Source organism: Natator depressus, chromosome 5 (assembly GCF_965152275.1).
Source record: "Natator depressus isolate rNatDep1 chromosome 5, rNatDep2.hap1, whole genome shotgun sequence".
Lineage (NCBI taxonomy): Eukaryota > Metazoa > Chordata > Testudines > Cheloniidae > Natator > Natator depressus.
The window spans coordinates 79,670,397-79,683,721 of record NC_134238.1 but is presented as its reverse complement, the minus strand read 5'-3'; the positions used below and the strand labels follow the sequence as shown (position 1 = coordinate 79,683,721).

Genomic DNA, 13,325 nt, shown 5'->3' with positions numbered 1-13,325 from the left:
ATCACAAAAACTAACTACAGATGTAATACTGAAACAATCACATTCTGTAAAATCACTATTTTAAGCTGGTGTTAAGGTTGAAAGTACATATCAAGTAACTTTAGAGACCAAAAAAAAAAAAAAACACACCCCTTACAAGAATGCTTAATCGTCAAGGAAACAAGCATTGCACAAACCCAGGATAGTCAGTATTAAGGTTAAACTTGATCCAGAGGTTATATGTGGGAGGGAATCTACTAACAAAGGCTGATCACCTCTACCTTCATATTTCTTTCCATCCAGTTTAAATTGTTTTGACATTCAAGGGCCTTCAGTCTACCACATCTTCAGGCATTCAATATAATTCTGTTCTAAATTTCTATTTCTATTTTCTGTTCACTTTCCAAGCTGCGATCTACCTACATTTGTGTACTGCCTATTATACTCCTGGAGGAATTCTTTCCCAAAAATAAAAAATTCTGCAAAACTCTGCATATTTTATTTATCAAAACAACACAATATAATCATGCCAGTTACACTTATTTTGGTAATTGATTTCAAAAGATTTGTCAGCAAGTATGTGTGTAACAATACAGACAAAAAGATTCTGATAATTTTTTTTTTTTGGGGGGGGGGGGGGAACAAATAGATTCCTTACTCGGCATATTAATACAGAACTTTGTGTAATTAATTTAAATTACAATACAGAACAACACCTGTCAGAAGCAGTGCAAAGGGTTGGGGGGAGTCAGGGGCAATGGACGAGTTGACTGAGAAGAAAGAAGCCTGGGAGTGAACCTGGAGGGTGTTGGGTGTGGGTCAGAGGTTTTTCTTTTCAGTGGAGGAGTGGGATTGTTATGGTGTTGGGAAGCTTTCCCCATGCAGACCTTGGCTGACCCCAAGCCTCTCCCATTCAGTCAGGCACATTGCCCCTGTCCCTGTACCCCCCCATTCCCATGGGCCTCTGCAGCCCCTCTCCCCCCCATCCCCAGGCTCAACACTCTCGCCCCACTAGCTCCTGAGCCCATTCTCCAGGCTGTCCCCTGCCCCACTAGCCATTCTGACCCTCAGTGTGACCAGCCCCCCAGCAGCCCTGTGTGCCCCACTCTGTCCTAACCTGGCTCTGCGGGCAGAGTGCTGTGATGAACTCTACTCCTGGGGGAACTCTGCAGCACTGGGCACAGAATTTTGTATTTTCCTGCATAACATACATTTTGCCTAAGAAGTGTTGCAGTTCTGCCTTTTTCCCCACCAGAGGCCGCTGTGGCACTAGAACGCAGCATGAACGCAGCTGCAGCACTTAGGCAAAACTTATTTTATGCGGGAAAATACAAAATTATGCAAGACAGATGAATTTGCGCAGAATTCCCCCAGGAGTACTATTACCTCTGAATATTGGACATTTTATTTCTTACTCAAATGTTGTGCAGTTCTCTCTCTCAGAGACATTGATACAACTGATTTTTTTCTCATTTTAATGCTAAAAAAAAAAAAAAAAAAAAATCTATGTTAGAATCCCTGCTACTTGCATTATATAAATTTCAAATACATAACAAACAGCTAATAAAATACATTTCAACTTCTATTTAGTAGAACAAGAATTCATTATTAGGCAGTGCCCAGCTCTATCCGCAAAGGATTCCAAAGCCAGGGAAAGACCTCCTTCCTAATTTAAAAAACAAAAAATAAAAACACTAGAGAAATCTATGACCTAATTGTTTGAATTGGAACTCTTACAGGATACCAAGTACCAAAGCCCAAAATAACTCATCTACAGGGTAATTATGGAAAGAGTAGTTCTCTGTACCCTAGGGTTGAAGACACTACAGGCTTGTTTACACTTACAGCACTGCAGCGGCACAGTTGCACTTCTCCCATCAGGGTAGGTACTTTGCCCCCACAAGAGGCGGAAGCTATGTTGACGGGAGAAGCCCTCCCATCGACATATACTGACCTAACCTTCAGTATAGACCACACTAACTATGTCGCTCAGAGAAGTGGATTTTCCATGCCTCTGAGAGATGTAGTTATACCAATATAAGTCTGTAGTATGGCTTATTGAGGCTCCTTTGCCAAGAGTAGATGCTTCAAGTTACTCTGATGCTGATTAGAAGAATTCGGAAGTCCATTCCAAATCTGAAAGTGATAATGTCCAATTCAAAAATCATTTTTAAAAATCCAAAATTCAAAGATGAATTTAATGGAGGAGACAGCCAAACAAAATTACTTGGAACAAACATCTAATAAATTGATATTATTTCTAAGCAACTTATATGAAAGGGAAAAGGAAACTATGATTAGTGCCTGAGATAGCTGTCTACTATTCATACCGTTTTCTGTACATGTAAAATTAAATTATCAAATGGAAGAACAATACAAGCAGAATTTTAAAGATCATTTTACTTCAGCAACTAGGTTATTAAAAACAAAAAATGGTGCTTGTTTTACTGTTGCCTTTCTCAGCATGACCATCACACGCTGGCCAGTTTCACTTTCTTACCGAGATTCTCATTAGTTTCATTTTCTAGTGGACATGCTGGGTGATGCCAACAGAGCAGGGGGAAGTGTTTTTTAAGCTATACATTTGGAATTTTAAAGAACTTAATGAAAATATTCCTGTTTTTCTTAGATTTTGTAAAAGTCTCTATTATACGAAAGTAAACAAATCGAAGTTGAATGCTGCTCTGAAGAATTGGATTCTATCCCTTCCTCTGCCACAGAGTTCCTGTGTGATGCTAGACAAGCCTTTTAAACTAAGCTTTTCACAGTTGACCATTAATTGTGTTCTGCTCATTTTCTGGATGCCCAGATTTGCACATGTATTGAGCACTCTTATTACAACTTTGAATATACAAGTGCTATAAAAATGCCAAGTACGCTGAAAAAAAACATCAGATCTTAGGTGTCTCAAATAGGACACCCAAAGTTAGTTGACAATTTTGGCCTTAACATCCCAACCTGCTCAATAGGGATAATAGTACTACCTCTCACAAGAATGTTATAAAGACAAATTAATTAATCTTTGTGAATCACTCAATCAAATAATCTGGTGAAAGCACCATTGAAATGCCATGAGGAAATTAATTTTGTATTCAGTGAAATTTTTGGATAGTGTATGTAATAACGCCTAGGGTCACACATTAAAAGGTGGCGAAATTTTAAATAAATTATCTGTTCATTTAATGAGGCAGGGATCTCCTGGAAAAAATAGTATGTGATCACGTAATTAAAAAGAATCATAATGCATATGGCAAAAGGGGCCAAATTAAAGTTGCACAGGCATCCTTAACACTGTTATTCCCTAACTTTCGAGTGCTCGACTTTGTAACTGTAATGTTATTCTAACAGTTTTTTGGATGCAACATGTATTTATATTAAAAATAAAATTGAGGTACCAGTTGTGACTACAAGGATGAGGTCTGGTTATCATGTGCACTTTATACAAGCCATACATTTTCTACACTTAGGTAGATTTTCAGTGTGACATTTCACACAGGTTGTATGTCCCTTGAATGCATTTAGTTCGATTTCTTTTCGTACATTTTTAATACAAAGTGACCTACTTGTATTTAATCAGTGTTGTTGTAGCCATGTCAATCCCAGGATACTAGAGAGAGAGAGAAAGTGGGTGAGGTAATATCTTTTATTGGACCAACTTCTATTGGTGACAGACACATGCTTTTGAGCTTACACAGAGCTCTTCTTCAGGACCAGGAAATATACACAGAGAGAGTCACAGTTAAATACAAGGTGGAACAGATTGTTTAGCATAAGCAGTAAACACATCCTTCAAGGAACCATTCAAGGTGAAGTGGCCCATTAACAGCCCTCCAGTCACAGGGGGAAAGGGAGAGCAAGGGACTCTGTGTACATTTCCTAGTCCTGAAGAGCTCTGTGTAAGCTTAAAAGCTTGCCTCTGTGACCAACAGAAGTTGGTCCAATAAAAAATATTACCTCACCCAACTTGTGTCTCTGATGTATTTATGATAGTCTAACTCTTTTTATTAACAGAAAACATTTTAGCAAGATTTCACTGAACAGAAAAATTGGCAGAGCTCTATCTTGAGTAGATCTGTTGCTACAGGTAAGTTTTTTAAAACTATTTTAGATATCAGGTCTTTTTAGATGTGTTAAATGCCAATGTGCAGCAGACACATTGAAAATCTGGCACTCTGTCAAGGCCCTTGACCCTGGAATTCACTTTCCCCATGCTCATGAAACCTACATTTATTTATATTCCAGACAAACTGCAATGTTCATTGGTTTTCCTTTGACATTCGGCAACAGGCCGGCGGGGGGTGGGAGAATTAGGCTGTAGAATGAGTAATTTTGATGACTGAATAGTAGAAAATTAGAGCTCCATCAGGCATATTATTGTGATTACTGACCATTTTAAAAAGGACACCATTAATTTAAATTTTAAGTGACATTTCTGTCTGAAAAGTAACTGGCAATAAAATTAGTTTGGAACAGATTGGCAGAATGAAAGTTGCCTGTATTTTCAATTGTGTGTATTTAAATAGCACTGTGTGTTTCCTTTAGGATTTATCTATATGGGGAAGTTGACCTGCATAATTATTGTAAATATGCTCACTTCAAAGTTGAATTGTTTTGCATACAAATATATATCTCCAGAATAGCTCCTGATGCAGACAGTGTTCTGGAATAAAGAAAAGTGACTTTATTCCAGAATAACTACTCCACTCACACAAGGAATTAAAGGGCTTCTCTACACTTACATTTTATAGCGCTCTAACTTGCTGGCTCAGGGGTGTGAAAAATCACACACCCACCCCGACCACAGCAAGTCTGAGCGCTTTAAAGGGCTAGTGTGGACAGGTTCCGAGAGCTGGGAGCCACACTCCCAGTGCTCTGAGCTAATCCCCTCGTGGAGGTGGATTACCAGGAGTGCTGGGAGACCTCTCTCCCAGCGTTCACGTGCGACCACACTCGCACTTCAAAGAGCTGCCAGGGGAGCATTCCCACAGCAGCACTTTGAATTTTCCAGTGTAGCCATGCCCAAAGTCATGTATTCCAGAATATATATAGTGTCCACACAGGGAAGTTACTCTGGAATAGTTATGCCGGTCAGTTTTCCCTTATAGGCAGGCCACTGTCCCCTCCACACAGTCAGTTTCACCTGTTTGTGGGTTTTTCACAAAGGAACAGGGGAGAGAAATAAATATAGCAAAAAATAGGAAAAAATTATTGTAAAGTCACAAAAACTGGTGTGCGTATGGGGAGAAGGAAGCACAGAACTAACCTCTTAAACGCATATGCTAAATTTCAATTTAATGGGTTTCCCTTTAAGTATGGTAATGATTTAATTTTTTAAAAAGATAAACATTTTTAATTTTTCCTTGAACTCAAACATATCCTGGGAATATCAGCATGGTAATAAATGTTATAACTTAAATTAAACCAAGAACAAGGATGAAGATAGGAGAAAATTTACTTAGAAAAGTGAGGGAATGAACAGCAGTATTACCAAAAAGCTTTTCACTTGTTAGAAGATAAAAGGCAAGGGACAGTTAAAGTTAATGACTGCAAAAGCTCTGTTAGGTTGCATACACCTATCTGCTAGAAAGGTTTAATGGCTCAGAACTTTAAACCATGAACGTTCTGCAACCTACCACCCACACAATTTGCTCATGTCAAGAACAGGGATCTACTCCAATTACAGTATCTGGAGATAAAAGTAAAATTCTTTAGTACAAATGTACCTTGCTATTCATGTATACAGAATAGTGAAAATGCCTCACTAAAGAAAGCCTTTAAGAGACACACATGAAACAACATTTACCAAAAAAAGGGGACTTGTTTCCTAAAGAACAAAAACGTATTCTAGACTTTCCTTACATTTACAGTAGATGGTCTATATTTTAATCTAGGCTTATTTCACAAAATTTGCTATACTCAATAAATACCACCTTTCCCCGCCCCTCCCGTCCCCCAAAAAACAAAACAAAACAAAAACAAAAAACCATTCAATTGATGCTCTCTTAAGCCTTAAAGCGTCTCTCACCTGGAAGTCATTCAGCAGACCATAGGGACACTGTGTCTTCTGACAAGATGAGAAATCAAAATTTAACTTGCAAGCGGCAGTAGTGCAATTCGTCAGTTCGGTAATGATGGTGCTATTGATGTTACCTGTGGCATCCCGAACAACACAAGAACCTAGTGTGGACCCAAACAAAATACAGGTTGTCCAGTGGCAATTAAACAGTCTATTAAAAAAAAAAATCTATGTCAAGTTCAATTCTCTTTTTTTTAGGAAGTATATTCTAATGGTTCAGCATTAGAAAACAAGAGCATTTCCTTTAAATTACTCCTGACATTTAACACACACATGTATGCTTCATTTTCTTAGATGGAAAAGTAAACAAGAAAACATCATGCATTAGTTATTGCATAATGTTTTAGCAATATCATCAATACAAAGCACTTGTAAAATAATGTACACATTTAAACTGCTTTTTAATACATTAACATAAGCTATCTCAAATAAGCAGAGAAATTCTATAAAAAGATTTACTTAATCCATAATTAATAAAAGTAAAGAAACAAACATGGAGAAAAGTTAAGTTTTTTTTATAGTTTTTTACAGTTTTAAAATTCCCATATTATTTTGTTTTCCTGTGCTGTGCATGTCAATTTCTTGGGCAATTTTTATTTACAACTGGTATTGTATCCCCTCATACACGGTTCTGTTTTCACTCTTGCTGTTCCCCATTTGTTAGTTTTCATATTATGAGTGCTCAGTCACGTTTTGCACAGGCAATACATTTGTAATTTTATTTTCTCTTTTCTGGAAAAATGTTTTAAAATGCTGTTTTATCGTCTACATGAGTTTAAAAAACAAAAACCCCAAACCTGTGACTGAGACTGGCCTGATGGGGGCAAAGGAGATGTAGGTTGAGTGGGAAGTGCCACCTGTTGGATTGCTTTGGGGCTAGAGTTTTACTGCTGGTTTTTGGTTTTGATAGTATTTTAATAAAACCAAGAGGCACCTATATAAGTACCTTTGTTCTAAATTACAAAAAGTTTTACACACACTTTTAAATCATCATTTACCATTTTTTAAAAAGGCAGGCTAGTCTAACATAGTCATGTTATTGAAAATGTGATGTCGTCCCCCCGTACACTAATAGTTTTAGCTAGTCAGGCTGTTATAACTTAGTTTTTGGTACCATGGCTCTTGTATTAGTCTGAAACTATGTCTATATATTCTCTCTCTCACTCGGATATTTTATACTGGCAGGTGCTCAGAAAGAATATTTCCTTTCACCAAATGTAATGCCATTCTTATACACTCACTTCAAAATTTGCTTGTTTTGAACACAAATGTATTATTCAAGTTCTCCATTTCTCAATAACTCAAAATCAGCTGATACCATAATAGTCTGTACATATTAAGTAGCTTGTTAAGACGCCCACTGCAGGCCAGCTAATTTGTAGGATTAAGAGTAACACAGCTGACCCCAAAAAACAAAAACAAACCACACCACTTAGTGGGCAGTAACAATAGTAAATAGAAGTTTTGAGGGGTTTTTTTTAAAAACAAACTCACTATCTTTTCTAACAAAGTTTCATCACTCTGATAGCTGTAGTCTTTAATTCACTCAAGATTATAATTAGTCATTTGTGATGCCCCAGCTAAAGGCCAATAAGAAATACTGTGGACAGTACAAAGAATAAGTAGATCAGCATCCAGGTACTAAATGGAGTTACACCTGTTTAACAAGAATAAACTAAGCTATTAATGAACTCAGTTTCGAAAACCTGCTATATAAAATATGCAGATCTCTACTTTGACATTTATAGCTCTTATCTTTAGCAAAATGGTTATTGTTTAACCTTCTATATGTAATTACTGGAATTAAGTTAAATGGATCTTGGCTAATGGCTAGTATCTAGTATTTAAGGGAAAACAGATTTATTTAATTAGGAGTTTTAAAGACTGAATTAAGGGAATTCTCTTAGTCTTTACTGATCTGCAGATCAAGTTTCTTCAAAGAAAGAATGACAAGAACGTTTTAGGAATGAAAGAAAACACAGCATGTGATACCTGATGGCTTCTCCTCTGAAAAGGAAATATTTCACTGGTATATTACCTCTGAAAGTTACCAGAATGAGATTTAATTTCTAAGATGATGCTCAGTGATTTCAATTTATTTTTTTGTTGAAATATTTCTGTATATAATCGATCTCTCTCAACCATTTGGGCTGAAATTTTCCATGCCAATTATCTGCCTCCGGCTAACTTTTTTGGAAGATGTCAGCCAAAACACTTAAGTCGTTTGAGAATGAGATTAGTGAAAAATACACTGTTTTACCCATATTAAAATTTTCACTGATCTTTACTTTGAAAAGCTCTAGAGCCCCCATGCTTTGGATAAGGGTCTCAAAGTTTGGAAGGCAGTGGTTTTTGCATCAGAGATGTGCCTCTTTTGCTGTCCCAAAGTTCATCAAGTTATAAACCTTTCATAACAAAAAACAAAAAAACAAAAACAAACCCACCAGTTTGCACAATTTAAGTAAAGACTTATTAGATGATTGCAGCTGAATTCCACAAAGATTTCATTTGCACTGGGCATGCTCCAAGCCCAGAGCTGAACAGGACCTTCCCCACACTTGCAGCTCTGGCCTGGGTACCAGAACTGAAACCTGGGAGTCCACTGCATTCTCAATAGTTGGTCTGCTGTCACCCAGCAGCACATAGGAGAAAGCTGCCTGATTGAAATGAAGAGGTGGCAAGAGCCAGACTGGAATGGGACAAGACTAAACTGGGTCTGGGAGTTGGGGGAGGATGGGACAAGAAGCTTAAAGAGCGGAGACTGGAACTGGTTAGGTACAGAGAATGGGACTGGAATGAGGAGCTAGAAATGGAGAAGAGTCAAGGACACATTGAAAGGATCAGGGGAGAATGGTCTAGGAATACTATAGCTCCACCTCCAGAGGATGGAATGGAACCCATGATTCCAGACTGTTTCCCTGCTGTCAGCAAATAGCCATGATACGCACTGGCACGTATGGGACACACACACACACCCCCCGAGCGACCCCCTTCTAGTGCTAGTCCACATAGAGGAGGACAACCTACTTTTGCTATCAACCAGTCAGTTTGCTTAAGTGCCACAAGTCTGTGCGGTGGATCTAAGAGATCCAACCATGATGAACCATGTCCTTATGGTTGCCACATGATAGAATTTGTTTTTCCAGTTTGCTTTTATAAAAATCTAGGAAAATACACACATCAAAACGACATTAAAAGAACATTAAGGTTGCAAAGTCAAACACTCAAAAGTTAGAAAATGCCAGAATTAAGATTGCTGGTGCAACTTTAATCTGGCCCCTCATGTATATGCATTATGATAGTATGTGTTCATGTAATTAAAGACTATTTTTTCCCCACAGTACCCATCCTTCATTCAGAGCACAAAAGGGACTGTACTCTTGGAATCAGTTAGGGTTATGTAATGAAGAAGACATGTTGTTTGTAGGACCACTGCTTCATTCGTTGTAGAAGTCAGAAGGCAGGTAGTGAATGAGGCAGGGGACTGCAGGAAGAGAAAGGAGTTAAGACAGTTGAATGCTGCTTTGCAGAACTCTATTCTATTCCTGCCTCTGCCACAGAATTCTGATGCGATGTTGGGAAAGCCACTTAAACCAAACTTTTCAGAGGTAGCCACTATCTATGCTTCATTTTCTGCATGCCCAACTTGATAGCCTGGGTCTGACTTGCAGAAGTGCTGAGTGCTCACAGTCGCAGCTAAAGTCAATGGGAGCTGTTCTTGAATATGTGAAGTACTATATAATGCTATGTACTCGGATAACTCAGGTCGTAGGTGTCTGAAATTGGGTACCCAAAGTTAGTGGATACTGTCAACCTTAATCTTTGTTCTTCAATTCCATATCTGTAAAATGGGGATAATGCCACCTTTCATCTCTCCAGGGCGTTGTGCAAATTAACTAAATGTTCGTGATGCACTCAATTACTATAGCGATGGGCACCGCAGAAAAGATCATCAAGCACTCAAAAGTTAACAAATGACGGAATTAAAATTGCCTATGCAACCCTAATCCTGCCACCTTGCATATATGCATGATACATCTTCCAAAATACATCTACACTGTTTTCCTCCTCATGACTCCTGTGTCTTATTCAGTACCCAGAATAGCTAGCTGCCTCCTCAGCCAGTACTATCTATTTAACTTCCTTTAGTCCTCCTCATTCAATGTATGACCCAATGCCTTATTTACTGCACACCATCCACATGCTGCACTGAATACAGAGCAGGTTTTGTTTTCTAATGGAGCTTTCTATTGCACTAAGCACCACAGTACCAGAGTGCTTCACACATTAATAAAATGTGTTTTCAGAGCACCTACACCCCCCACATGTATCAGCCCCATCAGACAGGTGCAGAGTCGAGAAAGATGTTAAGACCAAGATTTAACAGGCTGTTCAGTTTCAGATGCCCAATTTTATACATGGAGTGCCTGACTTTTTCAGACATGCTTAGCACCCACAGCACCCTCTGATTTCAACTAAAGTGACAGCAGCTCACGACTGCTGAATCATCAGGCCAGGCTGATCATCCAGGAAGTAACAAAATTAGCCACTTCTAAAAATCCTGGTTTAAATGACTTGTCTCACAATTAGGGATGTAAGAGTTTAACCAGTTAACCAACAATCTTGATGCTTATTGGTTTCTATTAATGGTTATACTCTGCCCAGGGTCCCGGCTGCTGCTCCTTGCCTGGGGTCCCCATTGCCGCCCTGCTTGCCCAGGGTCCCTCTGGGCTGCCATCTCGGCTGCCGGTGTCCGTCCCAGCTGCCAGCCTCGCACCCGAGGTCCTGGCTGCCACCCTGGTGCTGCCCAGGATCCCGGCGCACCTGGGGTCCCTCCAGGCTACTGTCCCCAAGGCCAGGGTCTATCCCAGCTGCTGGGACCCTGGGGGCGCCAGGATGCTGGGCGGCAGCAGGGTGGCAGCCAGGACCTCGGACACAGCAGCAGCAGCAGGGATTGCCGGACACGGCAGCAGCAGCAGAGCCCTGCCTAAAACGTAACACTTCCCTCACCCCTAGTTCCCCAGGTAAACATTTAACCATATAACGGATAGAATTTTAAAGGGTTACATGGTTAGTTTTTAAACGTTATTTACATCCCTTCACACAATACATAGGAAGCCTGTGGTAGAGACCGGGACAGAACCCAATTTTGAGTCCTGGTCTCCTGCCTTAACAAAAAAGTATTTTTCACTTTGATTCCCCTTGCATCATTCACAGAAGTTGGAAGGTGTATAGGGAATGAGATGGGGGTGGGGGGTGGTCCATCAGACAAATCACCTAATTGATTACACAAAGCTCTGCCTCATTCATCACCCATCCTTATGCAGACTGAGGCAAGGGTCCTTGCATAGACAATTATAACTTTTGCATTTCTTAACCTAATTGTTTGGTTTTGCTAACATAACATTCTTTTAATATAAGTCTTGTATTAAATTTCCTGGTTTTAATAGGAGATGGAATTCATGTTTTTCCATCATCACATGAAACTTAAGTTTTAAAATGAAATGTAGGCATACCCTGCGACAGCAAGTCTCAGACTGAGGCTTGTGCCATAGCGCTAAAAACAGCGATGCAGACGTTCGGGCTCAGGCTGGAGCTTGGGATCTGAAGCCTAGGGAGGAAGATTGGCTTCAGAGCCAGAACTCCAGCCCAAGCCACAACATCCACACTGGTGTTTTTAGCATCATAGTGCAAGTCTGAGTCTGCAGACCCAGGCACTGAAACTCATGCCACCAGTTTTAAAATGCAGCGTAGACAGACCCTTATTGACTTTCACCGTCTCCATCACATAATCAAAAGGGTTTGAACGCAAGACCTTTAGATTCAGATTCACAGCACAGAACTCTACTTGATCTAAAAAGGAGAAACAGATAGCAGATAGGCTATTATTCTTTATGTGGAACAGCCACCAGAAAGCAACAATAATTTGGCATTGAGTTACATAGATGTGCTAGTCATGAGAATGTTATTGAAGTTTAAAGGGCTGTAACATGGGAGGGTACCAAGGGTTAGAGCAGCAGCAGCAGCAGCTAGAGATTTGACACATTAATTCTGAAAGACTGCGTAGCTAAGGAGATGAGACTTGGGTCTGCCATGTGAGCAACCTGGGTTTTTTTTCTGCCAGAAGTGATGATATGCTTAATATTTAGTGTTGTGAAATATTAAGGCCAATCAACAGAACAGGTATTTGAACTCATGGTCTTCCATTGAATTCAGACTCCCAGCCCAGTGGACCATTCCCTAGATTAAGGGGGGTCGGGGGGAGGAGGAGGAGGAGGAGAGGAGGAAGAGGGGATAAAAAGAGTGGCTTCTCAGTGAGGCTTTGGATCATGCCCAGTGCAGATGAAATGTTCAAAGCATTAAGGACAAGTTCTACTCGGCATATAGAAATAATGATTTTCTGGGGGTTATCCCAAACCTCAGTAAAATCTGGGTGAATTTCCCCCCAAAAAATGTTAGTTATAGGTATCACTATACATTCTGCCTATAAAGCTAAAAATATAGCTACAGCAAAACATACCTCAGGAATTAATAAGTAAAAAAATCAACTATTTACCTACAGATATCGCCATTCCTATGTAAACCAATGTGGTAATTACAATGGCCAACAGTGTTCCTTTAGGTATGGCCGATTGGGGATCCTGAAAGAAACATTTAAATGAATACTTGCAGTACAAGTAAATATGCAAACTGTACATTAAGCAGTAATATAACAACATACTACTTACTGCAAGATCACCTGAGATATTTGCACCAGCCAGAATGCCAGTTGCAGCAGGGAAGAAAATAGCAAATACAGAAAAGAAAGTTTCATCGTCTCGGAAATCTGGTCCAAAATTCTCAGTAAGTATTTCAGCTGTTAGAGAAAGGAATTTTTTAAAATTATCATCTTATACTGTATTTGTATAGGATCTCAATATTTACCAATTCCACCTAAAGCAGTTACGTGAAAGCAAATAAAAACAGTCAAACTAACCATGAACCAAGATCATATCATTTGCATATAAAATTACAGAAATGTCTAAAATGGCAATATTTTATACTTGGAAACTCTAAGTCTTTATTATTTCGATGTCTTTCCAGCATCGAAATAATAAAGTCAGCAAAAGAGAACAGAAAAATCTCTTAAAGTAATAATAAAAATAAAATACCTAGTTCTGACATACTGAATACAATTTAAATGAAGCTAATGATGAAAATTACCAGGTTTAAAGAAGTTTTAGGAATGTGAATACATAAAGTGTATGGAGGAATTAGGAAAAACTGGGCT

The 13,325-nt window shown here is 39.1% G+C and overlaps 1 protein-coding gene across 3 annotated transcripts in view; it reads right to left on the bottom strand.

Moving 5' to 3' along the window:
- Positions 1-13,325, bottom strand: part of SLC12A2 (solute carrier family 12 member 2) — a 101,243-nt gene that overhangs the window by 40,870 nt on the left and 47,048 nt on the right. For all 3 annotated transcript variants that reach the window (XR_012639584.1, XM_074953065.1, XM_074953066.1), the window contains exons 8-10: positions 12,784-12,911; positions 12,612-12,696; positions 6,005-6,156 (exon numbers count right to left, since the gene is read on the bottom strand). Coding sequence is in view for 2 of the 3 variants with exons in the window: in XM_074953065.1 (XP_074809166.1) it covers positions 6,005-6,156; positions 12,612-12,696; positions 12,784-12,911 (365 nt within the window). In the remaining variant the exon portion in view is untranslated. The remainder of the gene's footprint in view (positions 1-6,004; positions 6,157-12,611; positions 12,697-12,783; positions 12,912-13,325) is intronic.